The sequence below is a fragment of the Pleurodeles waltl genome, chromosome 7 (genome assembly GCF_031143425.1).
Source record: "Pleurodeles waltl isolate 20211129_DDA chromosome 7, aPleWal1.hap1.20221129, whole genome shotgun sequence".
Taxonomy (NCBI): Eukaryota; Metazoa; Chordata; class Amphibia; order Caudata; family Salamandridae; genus Pleurodeles; species Pleurodeles waltl.
In genome coordinates this window covers 124,306,700-124,324,622 of record NC_090446.1, presented here as the reverse complement: position 1 = coordinate 124,324,622, position 17,923 = coordinate 124,306,700, and the positions used below count along the sequence as shown (strand labels likewise).

General features: G+C 42.4%; 1 protein-coding gene across 6 annotated transcripts in view; it reads left to right on the top strand.

The window, feature by feature from the left end:
* The window catches only part of TPD52L2 (TPD52 like 2), a 130,144-nt gene that overhangs the window by 49,981 nt on the left and 62,240 nt on the right, over positions 1–17,923 (top strand). For 5 of the 6 annotated variants that reach the window (XM_069243257.1, XM_069243258.1, XM_069243255.1 and 2 more), the window contains exon 3: positions 4,278–4,426. In XM_069243257.1, coding sequence (XP_069099358.1) covers positions 4,278–4,426 — 149 coding nt within the window. Of the gene's footprint in view, positions 1–4,277; positions 4,427–5,528; positions 5,589–17,923 lie in introns of all 6 variants that reach the window. The other variant, XM_069243256.1, reaches the window with a different exon arrangement.

Sequence of the window (17,923 nt, the reverse complement as noted above, 5' to 3'; positions counted from 1 at the left end):
CAAGGTGAGCTTTGTTTCTGAGGTCTGTGGGATCACGTTGGCTCTGTTGGCCCACTTCAGCTCAGGCTAGGTGGCACAGGTGCAGTGGTGCTCTCGGGTGTTGGGTTTTTGTAGTCCAGAGTCCTCTCAGGCCTCTTGGGGTACCTGAAAGATGCAGAGAAGCAGCTCTGCTGCGCCACAGGAGTTCCTGGGTCTTTGTTGAAAGCAGGCAGTCCTCCCTGGCTTTTGGAGGCACAGCAGCTTGTAGGACGAGTCAAATTTGGCTCACATTTGTGGGAATGGCAGACAGGCTAGATTTGCATACCAAAGGTGGTGGGCTTCTTTAAAGCCTCCAGCTTTGGAATGCAGATTTGCAGGTCATCCTGTTGGCTGGGGTGTGTAAACACCTCTACCAGAGCAGGCTTTGTTTCTGACCGCTCGGGAGAATCGTGTCTGTGGTGTCAGGCTGGCTAAAACTAGTCAGTCCGCACACTCATAGTTGGTAGGTTTACAGGGACACCTCTAAGGTGCCCTCTGGGTGCATGTATTAATAAATCTATCACTGGCATCAGTGAGGATTTATTAATACAAGATGTTTGATACTAAACATGCCTAGTTTCAGAGAAGCCATTGTGTAGCTGGGGAACTCGTAGTGACCAGTGTCAAGGACATGTACTTAAAATGGCTTTCCTGTTCACTTATTACATCTCAAAATTGACAAAGACAAAGCAGGGGCATGTCTACGCTTGCAGTTATGTCCTCCCGTGTAATATATAAAGAACCATGCCTTAAAGCTGTAAGGCCTGTTGTAAGGGTGACTTACATATATTGCATGCAGTGTTGGGAGACATCTCATGTTTTCACATATAGCTGTACTAAGACACACAGCCTCCACTGGCAGTCTGCATGTGCTAGATAAGGGGTCCCTGAGGGTGGCACAATTCATGCTGCAGTCCTTGGGGACCCTATTTTGTACCTATGACCTAGATACCAGGGGTGCTATTTACTAGGGACTTGCTGGGGTGCCAAAGGTACTGCCAGTTGGATAACAATTGCACAGTTTTAGGGAAAGAGATCTGGCATTGGGGACCTGGATAACAGAAGCCCAGTGCACTTTCAGTCAAAATTGAATCATGTAGCAGGCAAAAAGTGGGGGTGACCATGTCAAAAGGGGCACTTTCCTACACCTCCACTACAGTTGGAGTGCAAACATGGCTGCTGGTCTACCCTATATAGCCTGACTGCTGCAGTGCAACACCAGCAATGTGAGATGTCAAAACAACCCTTTTCAGTTTCAAGTACCTCCTTTTTATATATGTAGTAAGTCTTCCCTATGTAGGCCATGCAGCGCACAAGGCAAGCTGCATGGTATTTAAAAGTGGGACAGGTAGAAATGTATTATTCCAATGTCCCTAAATAGATAGAGCCTGAAAAACTATTTTCCCTATGGCAGGCTTATCTGTTCTATATACAGAGTGTAGAAAAAAATGTTAATACTGCAACCTCAGGAAAGGGGCCATCTATAACAATACTTAAACCATTTGTTTTAATAGTAAAAATCCAATTCAACAATTAAGTTGAATTTCTAATAAATACTAAGAAAAAAAACTTCTATAAAGTTATGTTTTACTTGGCTGAGCTTTTAGAGGGCTAAATTAGCATTAGCCCCCACCAACTATGTGCATGTACTCAGCCTTGAATAAGATGTGAAATTCCTTCTGTGATCTACAGAATAGGTTGACCTGAATGGGCATGGATAACTCCTGAGCTCTGCAAAACCTTTAGGGTGTGCCTGTAGGCATTCTGCTGACACCACTGTGTCAAATCCTGCCGGACAGATAAGTTTGAGTCACACGTATCTCTTTAGTGCACTTGAAAGGAAGAAAACAGGATGCCAGGAGAATTCTTGAGTATCCCCTGTCTGGGTGCTGTAGGACCTTGTTGTTTCATATCAGAGTTCTGTCACCTATTTTGTTATGGGTACAGGCCTGCTTCAAACTAGCCTTTAATGTTGGATATGGGAGGACACTAGTGATAAGCCCACTGACCAGGTTTAGGGAGGCTGAAGATTTTTGCCATCTTAAAAATGCTATTGACATTTTGGACCTGTTTGCAGTAAGGCAAGCTGGAACTACTGAAAAAATGGATAGGGATGCCTATAGGAATTTTAACTGATTGGTTAGGGAGTGCTCAGGAGTACAACCCACCCACTAGCTAGTGCCATGCATAAATGTGTCCGCACAAAGAACACTTTCTGGACCTGCAGAAGAACTGAAGAGGTCTTGCCCTGTTATCTGACCTGAGATTAACTCTGAAGGATTGGGCCTGCTCTCTTGTATGCCGGACAAAGACTTGAACCCCAAGGGTCTTAAAGATGATCTCCTGTTCAACCTACACTGATACAGTAGACTTCAAGAGGCTTTTTTCCTGGTGTACTCAGCTAACCTGTGACAACTTGATCTAGCCTGGACCCTGCTGTTGGCTCTTGCCTGCCACCCTGAGAGCCTGTAAGTGCTCTGAGTTCCTGGTGGCCTTTAGAGTATACTCCTGTGGTTGTTTGGGCACCAAAAGAAAGTTTGGAAACTTTGCGAGCAGTGCTCCATCGCTCTCTAATCACACTTAGGTTCCTGGGCTACCTTTTATATAGGCTATAATTGGCGCTTTGTGCTTTTTGAAACTATTTCTACATAAAACTTTAAAATTCATATCTCTGATCCCACTTATTTTATTTTGTATCTTTTTAATGTAATTTTCTTATTACATTTTTCTCTATTTTCTAATTTGGGTTGGGATTTTTTTTACGCTTGGTGTTTTGGCCTTATTTCTGTTTTGGTACTGTATAAATACTTTATACATATTGCCTTAAATTAAGCCTGCCTACTCTGTGCTGTGCCAATGAAGGGGCAGAACTGAGGTTAATTTAGTGACTTCAGGGGTTCACCCTGACAAGATTTGGGATTTATACCATGAATTGGGCAATCTACCACCCCAGACAATAAACCAGTTTCTTAGAGTGGTCAGTGTACTAACCTGGAAGGTTAAGTTACCATTACTGGTATTGAAGCTTGTGACTAGGGTTATGCGAAATTGTGCGATCATTTAAAAAATTACATAATCATTTCTCAAAATTATGCTTTTGAAGCACTATATGGTTGGCAGGTATCTTCATTGACTTTTTCATGCGCACTTTCCATTAAAAAAAAAAAAAAAGTCTTGAGCTGCTGGTAGAGGAACTGGTTCAACCAGAAAATATCATTCAACATGATATTTTCTGGGCAAAGGAATCCTGAGCTTGTGAAAAAATTATTGGAAAAATTCAGTGTGAAATTTCCTGAATTTCACGTAATGCAAAGTTTGGAAAGTACTCAAGTGGCACAAGTGTAAATAAAATTGCCAAGTGTAGTTAATATATCATCCAGGCCTACTCGTGCCATTCTGGTCATTGCAGATGCCAGTGGCAAGCAGTACTTCAGAGTCATTTTATCTGCTAGTGGTTGGGACCTTGTAATCCCGAACATTTTACAAGGTGCTGTGAAGCTCCAGATGCTGATTCACAGTTCTAAGAAACTCCGAGGGATCTCTCAAGTTGTTCGCTAAGCCATGAGCCATGTAGCATGGCTTTGGAAACACTCAGGCTCTGCCATCATCAAATTTGTGCACACTGCAGTGATCCTGTTACAATGAAGCACGTAATCTGTGAATGCCTGTACACGAGGGGTCGTGGTTGCTGATGTCCTTGTAATGTGTTCGATATAGGTTGCTTCAAGTTTGTTTTGCCCAGTGGTTTTGTGGTCTGTGAAATTATCTTAATCCCTTTACTAGGTGTGAATAAAATAGTGTACTTAGCGCCTTTTGCTAATGATTGCATAAAAGCTGAGCCCTAACCACCTACTTCGGAACGTGTTTATGATGCATTGGCCCCTGTGGTCAAGCTCTGAGTCTCCGCTCTCCTGCAGCTTATCAGTAGATTCATGTAAGACTTTGGTTTCCGGTGCTTTTCACATGTAATCGTCTGTTACCTAATTAATGCACCACAATCTCTTTCCCATTCCTAATAAATACCTAGACTTCATTCCACTACATGGCCCACTATAAATATTTGCTAATATACTCCTGATCCCTCAAGCACTTGGCTTGCAATTATTGCACATGTCAAAGATGTTCCTGTCTTCAGCTCACATAACTTCCTTCTGGAAGGCATTTACATAACCCTTGCCATCTCGTATATGTCTGAGAGGCCTGCGAGACTTCTTGGTGGTTCAGTATCCTCATTTGGGTGTGTGCTTTGTTTCTGACAGGTAGAAGACGAGATCTCCACGTTACGCCAGGTGCTGGCAGCTAAAGAGCGGCATGCCTGGGATCTGAAGAAAAAGCTGGGCCAGACTCCCCTCAATCAACTTAAGCAGAACTTCAGCAAGGGTCTTCATGACGTGCAGATGTCCAACGCGTGGGTCAAATCTTTTAAGCCACTGTTATATTCTAAAAATGTTTAAATGTATAGGGCAACTGATGTTCAGATCCACAAGTTATTCCACCACGCTGTGACATGCCAGGTGGGCTCAGGTTATGTCAGTCAATAGTAGGTCAGTGCCCTGCTTGCACGCCAGCTAGCAAAAGCCCACCTGTCCAACCACAGCAAGGCACTTGACAGCAAGCCTCCCGCATTGAGCTGTAGCTCCTTTACTGATTTTACTGATTTTCAAGAGAATGTTAATTGCTTAGTATAAAGGTTACTAAAGGATGTTGGCTGGTGAAGGCCAGTGATGTAGGAATGTAATGCTTTTGATTTTGCTACACGTGGTACTTTTCTTTAGCATTTACCATGAACCCACATTCCATGTTAATGGGGAACTAATGTCCCACCGATGGCAGTCTGTTTTGAAAGAGGATACTTAACTGACAATTATCGCTCAATTTAATTTAAAATAACCTGATTTTAAAAAAATGTTTTAAACATTTTTTATTGTCCAAGAAAACACGAATTGGGGGAACATTTCTCATGTTTTATTTGTGATTCACAAGGGTTTTTTACGTGTAGTGTTTAATTTCAACTGTGCTCGCTTGTCTAACGTTTGTCCTGACAGCAGTTTAGGTGGGTGCATGTCCTCATTCTAGTCTCCCACATACTTTGTGACAAAAGGCCCCGCAGCCCCTGTGCTCTTGCTGAGCTGACATCGCAGATTACCCACCACGTATCAGAGAACTACTGAACATATCGTGGAGCCGAAGTGCTTTTGACTTCCTGCTTCCGAGAATTATGAATGAAATGCACACATCGCATCAGCTTTTTTTTGTTAAACATGAAACGTCCAATCAGTAATATTCTCTTTAAATTACTTTTGCGTTCATGCAAGGAGGCACACATTTCTCGAGCCTCCTGAGCCGATTTCCCTGACTTTTGACGTGATTTGATCTTTGCAAGAGTGGCATTGGTGGAGTTCACTTTAAGCGGGACCATGTTCTTCTTAAATGGTTTCCTTGTTTGGTTCTCTTCTCAGCATTCTGTTGGAGCTGCAAGTCTCATTTCATGTTAACACTTTTCTTTCTAGCTATGTGAAAACGTCAGAGACGCTCGGGGCGTGGAATGAGAAAGTAACGAAATCTGATGTGTGAGTTGAGTTCTGCAGCTGCCTGGCTTGGTATCCTCTGAGTACAAGAGCTGCTAGCTGGACTCTGGCCGCAGAATGGCAGGAGTTTGACCTTTCGCTTAATACTAACTGCACGTGCAATGACCAAACTAAACACAGACTTATTCAGACAGTAATGAGAAAAAATCAGAGTCTAAGCTTATCTGCCCATTCCTCCGTGCCTGAGATATCACGACTTCCTCCGGCATTTTGGTGTCGGGGAGTTCCTTACATTAATTTCCCCACTGCACTTTCAGCCGCGCCACTTCTCTTTGACATTATTTGGACAGGCCTTCATGGTGGTGAGCAGGACAGTGTCTGGCACTCTATCCCACCTGCCTCTTCTTCCACTCTTTGGCAGATGAATCCATTGTCTCTGCCACAGCCAGAAAGAGTGCCCATTCTGGTGGGTACGGACTGTGGGTGCAGTAGGAAAATGTCTGCACATAGTCTCTGGCAGAGGAGAGCAGGCGAGAAAGGTTGCCTCATGCACCCCTACACCCTGGTCTCTAGCTCCTATGTTTACACCCCCCCCCCATTACCAGTGGGTGGGATGTAAGTAAGTTAAGGGTCCACCCTATCCAGACATATACTGCAGTGCATACGGGTAGGACAGTAACTGCTGAGTCCACCATCCTTTGGTGGAGTTACTTAGACACCGCCATCACCTATCGGTGGTGTAGCAAGCCCACAGAGATTAATGCAAGAGAATCCTCTGATACTGCACGGGACTAGTCTGAAGGAAAGGATTGTTTCCCTGTGACTCAGGCTCACGGTTTCAGTATATATTGGGTCCTTTTTTCCCTGGCGAATAGGATGGAATAGAGGCTGCAGCTTTTTCATAGACTCACCCTCCATGTGTTTGGCGTTGCTTGCCTTCCAGTAGAGGTAGGTCTGGTACAGGTGCTATTTGTATGTACAGTGCACTACAAAACATGGATAGTACCAGGATTGTACCTCAATGCTTTCAAGACCTCTTCAGACAGAAACGTTTACAAAGACAAGAATCTGTTTGATATACGCGTTAGCCAACACTGATTAAAGATTGGCAGAAGACATGGGTTTTATGTTTTTTTGTGAAATTGTAGCACAGTGTTCTACATTTTTGCGCACAAGTGTTCCAGAGCCGTGTTCATTTGGTACCCAGAATATGCCCACCCCTAAAGTTTTTCTGAATTTTAACGGTGACTGTGCAGCATCTGAAATGTGATGGTAGTTGCATTAGATTGCCTGTGGTGGAAGAGAAGGTTGTAAGAGGGAACGAATTTTTCTGTGAATGTTAACTTCTATTGGCGGCTTTTTAGCACTCTTGTTGTTAATTGCTTGCCTTGTAGGCGAGGAAGAGAATTGTGACCTGAATCCAGTGTTTTAGCATGATGATATCAGTAAAGCATATGCGGCATCAAATATTTTTAACTTGAGGTGAATGTCTCCCCTTTGTGGAGAGTGTCTTTGTCTAGTTTCTTCAAACAAGTGGTAGTTTAGAAACGTGAGTCTTGTCTGCCTCGTTCCTTTCGTACTCATTACAGCTCTGTTTCTCCTTCTCGCACATGAGGTTTGTGTTTGTTTCAGAGTGTAACGAAAGGTCTATGTCTTTTACAGTACGTGTAGGTGGAGTGTGCCAAAATGACTTCCCACGTTTCATTCTTCAGGCGTTTCTTTAAGTTTGTAGTTTTTGCATCGTACAATTGTACAGTCTTAATTTGTGGATGAGATAAAATGATGAAGTACTTAGAACATTAAAAAGCTGACTTCTCCAGCTCTGTGTATGGGAACGTGGAGCCATATGTACTAACCTATTTTTGATCACATACACTCTGATTCACAAAATCTGAATGTTTGTGACTACAAAAAAGAGCTTTCTTTTGTGTGAACCCCATTTCATGAGTCTTTAAACTTTGACTCACTCCAAAAATGGGAATCCGAATGGTTACCAAATTGCAATTTGAAAGCGTTGTATTATGGGCATCCCTTCCAAATTGTGATGAGGTCACGTATGTGTCAATGGTTTGCGGCTGGAATTCCAGTTGCAAAACTTTGAAAACCAAAGCTAGCGTGGCCACTTATTTGTAGAAGTGAATAAGCTCCGTTTGGAACTCTTCCCATTTTCAGAGCTGTGGAAGAAGCTTCTTGGGGTGTAACCAGTGGTCAATGGAACCACAGCCAGTTCTCCAGAAACATCCAAAGAAACAAAGCTTTTTTATATTATTGTTTAAATTTAAGCAGCCCTGTTTCCTTTAAGGAACTAGGGCTATTAAAAAAAAAAAAAAAAAAAGGAAAGTGTCTTTAAATGAAATCACAGACCTGGTGGACTGCTGCCCCTTGCAGTCTACCATCTATGTAAGTCACAATTTGCTACCTACGTAATGAATATTAATTAGATGGATTGGTTTGCAACCCACCAACAGTATATAGTACATAGGTCAGTTTGTAAAATTCAGTACTGTTCACACAAATATTAGGTTGCAAATTGTGACCAGGTTTTGCTACCAGTACAGTGATACGTTTGGGCGTAAGCCTCTAAATCTGTGTACCCTGGGAGAAGAGAGAGAATGGCTGATGGACAGTTGTCACTTGTTTCTTCTCTTTTTCTAGTCTTTAGAGATTCAAAATGTGTTCTTTCAATGTGAATTTCGTGGTAGCTTTGGGTACCCCATGCATGTCCACTTTAGGCTGGAGCCATATATATGGAGATGTGTGCCCCAAGTCAAAGTACATGGTAGGAGAGTGGATAACTGAGGTAAAACCGAATGTTATTCTGCAGGTATCGGTTATTTCATCCCAGGACTTGCTCACCAATAAATGTCACTTTTGTTCTCTTATTCTCTAAGCTTCCTTTTTAGCCTGGTGTAGTATTTATCTGTTATTTACTAGGTCTCAGAATTATATCAGTTTCTTGACTCAAGTAACGCTTCATTTCATCACCCCATGTAGACTGACTAGACAGTTTTTAAACAGGAACCATAACAAAACATTCTCAAACATGTTTTTAGAACGTGACCCTGTCAAATATTTTTGTAGACACCTATTTCTGCTACTGTTCCAAGCACTCTACGCAAGAACAGGTGTTGATTTATTTTCTAGAACCTATTGTATTTATTTCTTAGCAGAAGAAAATAAAAACAAAAAGAGAAAAAAGGAAAACCAGTACAATACATGGGAGACACAGTATCATTATTTGAATGGCATTAAGAGATAACGTATATAAGTAACCATCGCGGAATTGAGAGGTTTTGTTCATAGTATGCTGGTCACATGTATAACTATAATAATGTGTGTGTCCAGGAATTAAACCTCATGCATTCCACCCACAGTGTGTTTGGCTCTAAATTTACCTTTAGTAATATTGTAGCGTTAGGAGGGTAACCGCATACTAATCAATAGCAACATTTGTAGTCTTGTGGAGTGTTTGGCTTGGAATGGGTCACAGATATCTTTTGGTCTAGATTTCTTAGGTTTAAGCATATTAAAATTAACCGACTTACTGTTGCAATATTTTAACTCCTTTTTACACTCTGTGATCTGTGGTAAGGGCCATCTTTCCCCACTTTGTAGCTCTGCACTCCTTAACTAAGAGTAGTTTGATTGCGGGGTGGACTAATTTTCCATTTACAAGTTGTGAAACAAAGTGCAATGAGGGGAAAAAAACAGATAAGGTATTCACAAAGAATATTGGATATTATTTGAATAAAGAGCCTTTATTTTTATTCCATGCCTATTTTTTTATTTTATTTTTAAGCAAAGGGAGCGGAAGACAGAAGACTCCCTGTCTCCAGTCCTGTTGCTTTCCTCCCCACCAACCTTGTGGCATTGTCATTAACTGAGCACTTAAGTGCAGAATAGTAATGAAGTAAATGTTAGTCTTATTCTTCTCCTGGTAGCTCTAGCCAAGAGAGCTTCACTCCTGTGAAAAGCTGCTCTTGGTCCACAAAGGTGGAATAAGGGATGGTGAAGATATACTAGAGGTGATAACAAAGACTTAAATTTGCAGGTAGTGTGATGTGACCAATAAGTCATACAGCGATGTATTTTGGTGTCTCTAGGCAGAATTGATGAGGATAGGCCAGTCATGGTACAGCCAAAAGGCTTCCTTACTGTACAGATACAGTCTAGCGCATATCATCCACTTTGGATACTGCTTTCAAGGTTTGTTTTCCACATTGAAGTTGCTGTTTCTTAAATGACATTTAGTTGTTGCAGGAAGGAACATAGTAATTTATTGAATTCTCTGATCTTGTCCAGTAAGTTCTTGTCTAAATGCATCTTTAAAAGCCTCTCATAGAAGACGTGCCTGTTTGCCCTTTAAACTAATGGTAAATATAATGATTTCTCCTCACGGTTCCAGATGAAAGGCCACCCAATTGTACAGATTATTATGACATTTCTTGTGGCATAAAGTAGAGATTAGCGTATAAATCTGTCTTTTCCATACCCATTAATGCCCCTGTCTCTACCTTCACTGTTCTGCCAATTTGATCAGATTTTTGCAGTACCTACCATGTTGCCACCAAGAGGTTAATCTTTATCACTGTGTTCTTTTCTACAGCCCATGCTGTCTGAAGGCTGCTTCAGGGCACTGTGGGTATCAAAGAGAAATATAAAAAAGTTGGTAACACGAGGGGGAGGAGCTGGTGGTGTATCAGTCATATGCATCACAGAACATCAGAGTCTTCAGCTCGTTCCTGAACTTTCCGTAAAGTTTAAGGTGGATATGTGAGGTTGAGCGTTTTATTGTCACTACTTACACAAAAGAACGTCTTTACAGATAGTACATAATTTCATTGATGCAACATACCAGCTAGAGAAACCGTATGGATTCTCACAAATATATAATTTTTTAATGAAATCGTATTCTTACTTGCCTTCCTTATCTGTAAAGCCATTTCTGAATTATGTATACAATTATTTTTTTACTCTCCCTAAAAGTAAGAAGTAAACATAAGCTACTTCAAAATATGAAACCTAGTTAGCTGGAATAAGTGACCAAAGTCAGTTTCAGTTCTTATGTAGTGATAAGATTGGGTGTTGTAAGCATGTGGAATAGCTAAGTCTTTTGGGGGATTTGTTTGTGTACAGGTTCTACATATCCCTAGATTGTCTTGGTCTTGATTAAGCGGATCTGCCTAGATGGTTCAAGTCTTGGGGCTGGGAGGGGAAATGGGTGTTTTTAAAAAACATTTTTTTTTTTACCTGGTTCTGTATGTTTGATGTGTATGTTTTATGTCAAGGCTTTTCGGCTTCAGCTTTTCTAGTTGTCACTGCAGCCTTTGAAAAGTGCTGTGTGTTTATTTTGTGCTGCTTAGGGCTTTTTTGCGAGTGAAAACTGTACTTTTCAGTACCGTGGCACATCAGTAGAAAATGTGCATAGTCTGCATCCATGCCATTGACGAAATGTTTCTTGTTGAGTTGCTGTTCTGAAGGTGGCCAGGGGAAAGAGATGTCTCCTGCCCTCAACTGCACTTTGTTTTGGTAATTCGGCATCTAAAATTGAAGGCAATTCCTGACTCCCTGTTTCCATCACACGGCTAAATTGTTTTCTTTAGAAATATTGAAGAAGGTAAGAACATGACAAACCTTTGGCCAATAAACATACTATTGGTGGAAAAAACTGGTGTTTTTGGTAGGCATTTGGAGATCAGCTAAAGCAAAAATTTAACGTTGTGATATTTTGGAATATGTGGAATTTTTTTCATTGCCTTTTAGTTTATGAATCCTGTGAAGTATACCCAAAGTGCCACAATTTGTAGTTCCTCTGTTTCAGTGTGCAAGCTTCATACCAAATAATGTATTAATGTGTCTAGCCCAGTCACATGGTTATGCAGCCTTCTAAGGATTAACAGTGGCTTTATTTCACAAAGAGCATGGACAAAGGTGAGCTGTGTCCTTCTTTAATTGGGTTTGAGGACATGCTTGCAGGCCTTTCTAAAAAAAATAAAAACAAATAATGGATGTCTGGGCCTTCGTAGTCTGCTGCTGTGTTTTACTATGGGTGTCGTAGGGTTCCTGTTACATTAATTCTCTGGCACAGGAAGCAAGAACTTGCTCTGAACACCATATTAGGCCTCCTTTGGTTTATTTTGGGTAATTTGTGATGTCCTTTCAGCTGAAGCTCTAGTGCTGTTCAAGCACTTTAACTCAAAGTACTTTACACTAGTGACTTCAAGAATAGTCACAGCTGAAGGTACTCCGAAATAGCTACTGATATCGACATTTTCTTCTTGACAATACCTTCTGCATTTTTTTTTCAAGCTGATACCAAGTTTGATCCAGATGCACGAGACAACTGTGATATTAATTGGAGGCCCTTACTCTTCATTGGGTATAATCATTTTAAAGTTAAGAAACAGAAGGTTCTGTTTTAGAATCCAACATAGAGGCTCAGACCGACAAACAGAAACTGCTTCATGACCACAGCAGTGCTCACTCTTTAAATGAGGGTATCCATATGTTCGATGGCATGTATAGCTGCAGATACACATGCTGTGCACATCCCGCCATCTGGTGTTGGGCTCGGAGTGTTACAAGTTGTTTTTCTTCGAAGAAGTCATTTCGAGTCGCGAGATCGAGGGACTCCTCCCATTTCGGCTCCATTGCGCATGGGCGTCGACTCCATCTTAGATTGTTTTTTTTCCGCCATCGGGTTCGGACGTGTTCCTTTTCGCTCCGTGTTTCGGGTCGGAAAGTTAGTTAGAATCTCGGAAAAATCGTCGGTATTGTTTGCGTTCGGTATCGGGTTAGTTACAACAGATCGACACCGACTTTGGAAGAGCTCCGGTGCCCCTTCGGGGTTTTTTCGATCCCCCGTCGGGGCCTGGTTGGCCCGGACACGTGTCTCTTCAAGGCTGATAGAACGGACCCCATTCCGCTTCTGCCCAAAATGTCATAACAAGTATCCATATACAGATCAGCATCTGGTCTGTAACTTGTGTCTGTCTCCAGAGCACAAGGAGGATACCTGTGAAGCCTGTCGGGCGTTTCGGTCGAGGAAAACATTAAGAGAGCGAGAAGACTGCAGATGGCGTTGGCGCCGACAGGACAAGGGCGTTTCGAGGAGGAAGAAGAAACCTTCTCCATCCAGGAATCGGACTCGGACGAGCTCGATACCGAAGAAACGCCAAAAACTGTGAGTAAGACGTTGAAGCATAAAACTCACGAGAAGACAACAAAAGCCCAGGGGACGCCACCGCCAACAGGCCATGGATTAACCCGAAAAATAGGTGACCGATCATCGGCACCGAAAAAAAGCATGCATGTGGCGAAGTCATCCGACTCCGGTCGAGATACCGCCACACAACAATCTTGGGCCAGAGACAGCAGCTCCGAGCAGATTCGGCACCGAAACAGTGGCACCGAAATGGTTCGGCACCGAGACACCACGACGCCGAAAATAAAGAAGGTTTCCTCGGAGCCCAAAAAGGCGACCGAAAAGATTTCGATTCCGAAACATCCAGCCTCGGAACCGAAAACAGGTTCCTACACAGAGGAACAGGGATTGTCCTCCCAGATGCAAGGACATAAGTTCGGGGAAGAACTTGAATCAGTTGAGCCAGACTACACTCAAAGAAGGCTCCACATTCAAAAAGACACAGGGAAGATAAGCACTCTTCCCCCAATTAAGATGAAAAGAAGACTTGCCTTTCAAGAAAAGGACAAGCAGCCACAGGCAAAGGTGGCAAGACAAACAACTCCACCACCATCTCCACCACCATCAATGCACACATCACCGGTATCCACTCCACCACTGATGCAATCCCCGACTCATACTGCAGTGAGTCAAGATGATCCCGATGCATGGGACCTTTATGATGCTCCTGAATCAGATAACAGCCCAGACTGTTACCCTGCGAGGCCGTCGCCACTTGAAGACAGTACATCCTACACGCAGGTGGTCTCAAGGGCAGCTGCTTTTCATAACGTCACCTTGCATTCAGAACCAATTGAGGATGACTTTTTGTTTAATACACTCTCCTCCACTCATAGCCAATACCAAAGCTTACCTATGCTCCCGGGAATGCTAAAGCATTCCAAACAAATATTTCAGGATCCTGTAAAAGGCAGAGCCATAACTCCAAGGGTGGAGAAGAAGTACAAGCCACCGCCAACAGTCCCTGTTTATATTACACAGCAATTAACACCAGACTCTGTGGTTGTTGGGGCAGCTCGCAAGAGAGCAAACTCTCATACCTCAGGAGATGCACCACCTCCAGACAAGGAGAGTCGCAAATTTGATGCTGCGGGTAAAAGGGTTGCAGCACAAGCAGCAAACCAATGGCGTATTGCCAATTCACAAGCACTTTTGGCAAGATACGATAGAGCTCATTGGGACGAAATGCAGCATTTCATAGAACACTTACCCAAAGAGTTCCAGAAAAGGGCACAACAAGTGGTAGAAGAAGGACAAAGTATCTCCAATAATCCGATACGGTCAGCAATGGATGCAGCAGATACGGCTGCAAGGACAGTAAATACTGCAATAACTATAAGGAGACACGCATGGTTGCGTATGTCGGGATTCAAGTCGGAAATACAACAAGCCATGCTGAATATGCCCTTTAATGAACAGCAGTTGTTTCGGCCAGAAGTCGACACTGCTATTGAAAAACTCAAAAAAGATACTGATACGGCAAAAGCCATGGGCGCACTCTACTCCCCACAAAGCAGAGGCACATTTCGCAAAACACAATTTAGGGGAGGGTTTCGAGGTCAACCTACAGAGGCCACAAACTCACAAGCAAAGCCCACTTATCAAAGCCAATATCAGCGGGGAAGTTTTCGGGGGCAATATAGAGGGGGACAATTCCAAAAAATAGAGGGAAGTTCCAAAACCCCTCAAAACAAGCAGTGACTTCCAAGTCACACATCCCCCAACACATAACACCTGTGGGGGGGAGACTAAGCCAATTTTACAAACATTGGGAGGAGATAACAACAGACACTTGGGTACTGACAATTATCCAGCATGGTTATTGCATAGACTTTCTCAAATTCCCTCCAAACGTCCCACCGAAAACACACAATATGTCAAAACAACATATAGATTTTCTAGGACTAGAAGTTCAAGCATTGCTACTAAAAGAAGCAATAGAATTAGTACCAAAACACCAGAAAGGAACAGGAGTTTACTCTGTGTACTTTCTCATACCCCAAAAAGACAAGACTCTGAGACCTATATTAGATCGCAGAACATTAAATACCTACATCAAATCAGATCACTTTCACATGGTGACATTACAAGACGTAATCCCACTGCTCAAACAACAAGACTACATGACAACACTAGACCTAAAGGATGCATATTTCCATATACCGATACATCCTTCACACAGAAAGTACTTAAGGTTTGTATTCCAAGGGATACATTACCAATTCAAGGTGTTGCCATTCGGAATAACAACTGCGCCAAGAGTTTTTACAAAGTGCCTGGCAGTCGTAGCTGCACATATCAGAAGGCAGCAAATACATGTGTTCCCGTACCTAGATGATTGGTTAATCAAAACCAACACGCTAAAAAAGTGTTCACAACACACAAAGTATGTCATAGAAACCCTCCACAAACTAGGTTTCTCAATCAACTACACAAAGTCACACCTTCTGCCGTGTCAAACACAGCAATACTAAGGGGTGACAATCAACACAGCAAAAGGGATTGCCACTCCAAGTCCACAAAGGGTTCAGGCATTTCACAATGTAATACAGACCATGTATCCAAAACAAAAAATACAAGTCAAAATGGTGTTAAAACTCCTAGGCATGATGTCCTAATGCATAGCCATTGTCCCAAACGCAAGGTTGCACATGCGGCCCTTACAACAGTGCCTAGCATCACAGTGGTCACAGGCACAGGGTCAACTTCTAGATCTGGTGTTGGTAGACCGCCAAACATACACCTCGCTTCAATGGTGGAACAGTATAAATTTAAACCAAGGGCGGCCTTTCCGAGACCCAGTGCCACAATATGTAATAACGACAGATGCCTCCATGATAGGGTGGGGAGCACACCTCAATCAATACAGCATCCAAGGACAATGTGACACTCACCAAAAACAGTTTCACATAAATCACTTAGAACTATTAGCAGTATTTCTAGCGCTAAAAGCATTTCAACCCATAATAAGCCACAAACCCATTCTTGTCAAAACAGACAACATGACAACTATGTATTACCTAAACAAACAGGGAGGGACACACTCAACACAGTTGTGTCTCCTGGCACAGAGAATATGGCATTGGGCGATTCACAACCACATTCGTCTAATAGCACAATTTATTCCAGGAATTCAGAATCAGTTAGCAGACAATCTCTCTCGGGATCACCAACAGATCCACGAATGGGAGATTCACCCCCAAATACTGAATACTTACTTCCAGAGTTGGGGAACGCCACAAATAGATCTATTTGCAACAAAGGAAAACGCAAAATGCCAAAACTTCGCATCCAGGTACCCACAAGATCAGTCTCAGGGCAATGCGTTATGGATGAGCTGGTCAGGGATATTTGCTTACGCTTTTCCCCCACTCCTTCCATATCTAGTAAACAAGTTGAGTCAAAACAAACTCAAACTCATACGAATAGCGCCAACATGGGCAAGACAACCTTGGTACACAACACTACTAGACCTCTCAGTAGTGCCTCATGTCAAACTACCAAACATACCAGATCTGTTAACGCAACACAATCAACAGATCAGACACCCAAATCCAGCATCGCTGAATCTAGCTCCTGAAGTCCTAGAGTTCGGACACTTAGACCTTACACAGGAATGTATGGAGGTCATAAAACAAGCTAGGAAACCTACCACTAGACATTGCTATGCAAATAAGTGGAAAAGATTTGTTTATTACTGCCATAATAATCAAATTCAACCCTTACCCGCATCTGCCAAAGACATCGTAGGATACTTACTACATTTGCAAAAGTCAAAGCTAGCTTTTTCTTCCATTAAGATACATCTTACTGCAATTTCAGCTTACCTGCAGATTACGCACTCAACTTCTCTATTTAGGATACCAGTCATAAAAGCATTTATGGAAGGCCTAAAGAGAGTTATACCACCAAGAACACCACTAGTTCCTTCATGGAACCTCAACATTGTCTTAACACGACTCATGGGTCCACCTTTTGAGCCCATCCACTCTTGTGAAATGCAGTACTTAACATGGAAAGTTGCATTTTTAATTGCCATCACATCTTTAAGAAGAGTAAGTGAGATTCAAGCATTTACCATACAAGAACCATTTATTAAAATACACAAGCATAAAGTAGTTCTACGGACAAATCCTACATTTTTACCAAAAGTCATATCACCGTTCCACTTAAATCAAACAGTAGAATTACCAGTGTTCTTCCCACAGCCAGACTCTGTAGCTGAAAGAGCACTACATACATTAGACATCAAAAGAGCGTTAATGTACTACATTGACAGAACAAAACTAATTCGGAAAACAAAACAATTATTTATTGCTTTCCAAAAACCTCATACAGGAAATCCAATTTCTAAACAAGGCATTGCTAGATGGATAGTTAAGTGCATTCAAACCTGTTATCTTAAAGCAAAAAGAGAACTGCCTATTACACCAAAGGCACTCAACTAGAAAGAAAGGTGCTACCATGGCCTTTCTAGGAAATATTCCAATGACCGAAATATGTAAGGCAGCTACATGGTCTACGCCTCATACATTTACCAAACACTACTGTGTAGATGTGCTAACGGCACAACAAGCCACAGTAGGCCAAACAGTACTACGAACATTGTTTCAAACAACTTCAAATCCTACAGGCTGAACCACCGCTTTTGGGGAGATAACTGCTTACTAGTCTATGCACAGCATGTGTATCTGCAGCTACACATGCCATCGAACGGAAAATGTCACTTACCCAGTGTACATCTGTACGTGGCATCAGTCGCTGCAGATTCACATGCGCCCACCCGCCTCCCCGGGAGCCTGTAGCCGTTTAGAAGTTGATCTTGAACATTTGTAAATTTGAAAATATATTACTTTAAACTACATTATGTACATACGTATTCACTCCATTGCATGGGCACTATTACTAGCATACACAACTCCTACCTCACCCTCTGCGGGGAAAACAATCTAAGATGGAGTCGACGCCCATGCGCAATGGAGCCGAAATGGGAGGAGTCCCTCGATCTCGTGACTCGAAAAGACTTCTTCGAAGAAAAACAACTTGTAACACTCCGAGCCCAACACCAGATGGCGGGATGTGCACAGCATGTGAATCTGCAGCGACTAACGCCACGAACAGATGTACACTGGGTAAGTGACATTTTCCTTTTTCATCTTCACCACTCTGAAAT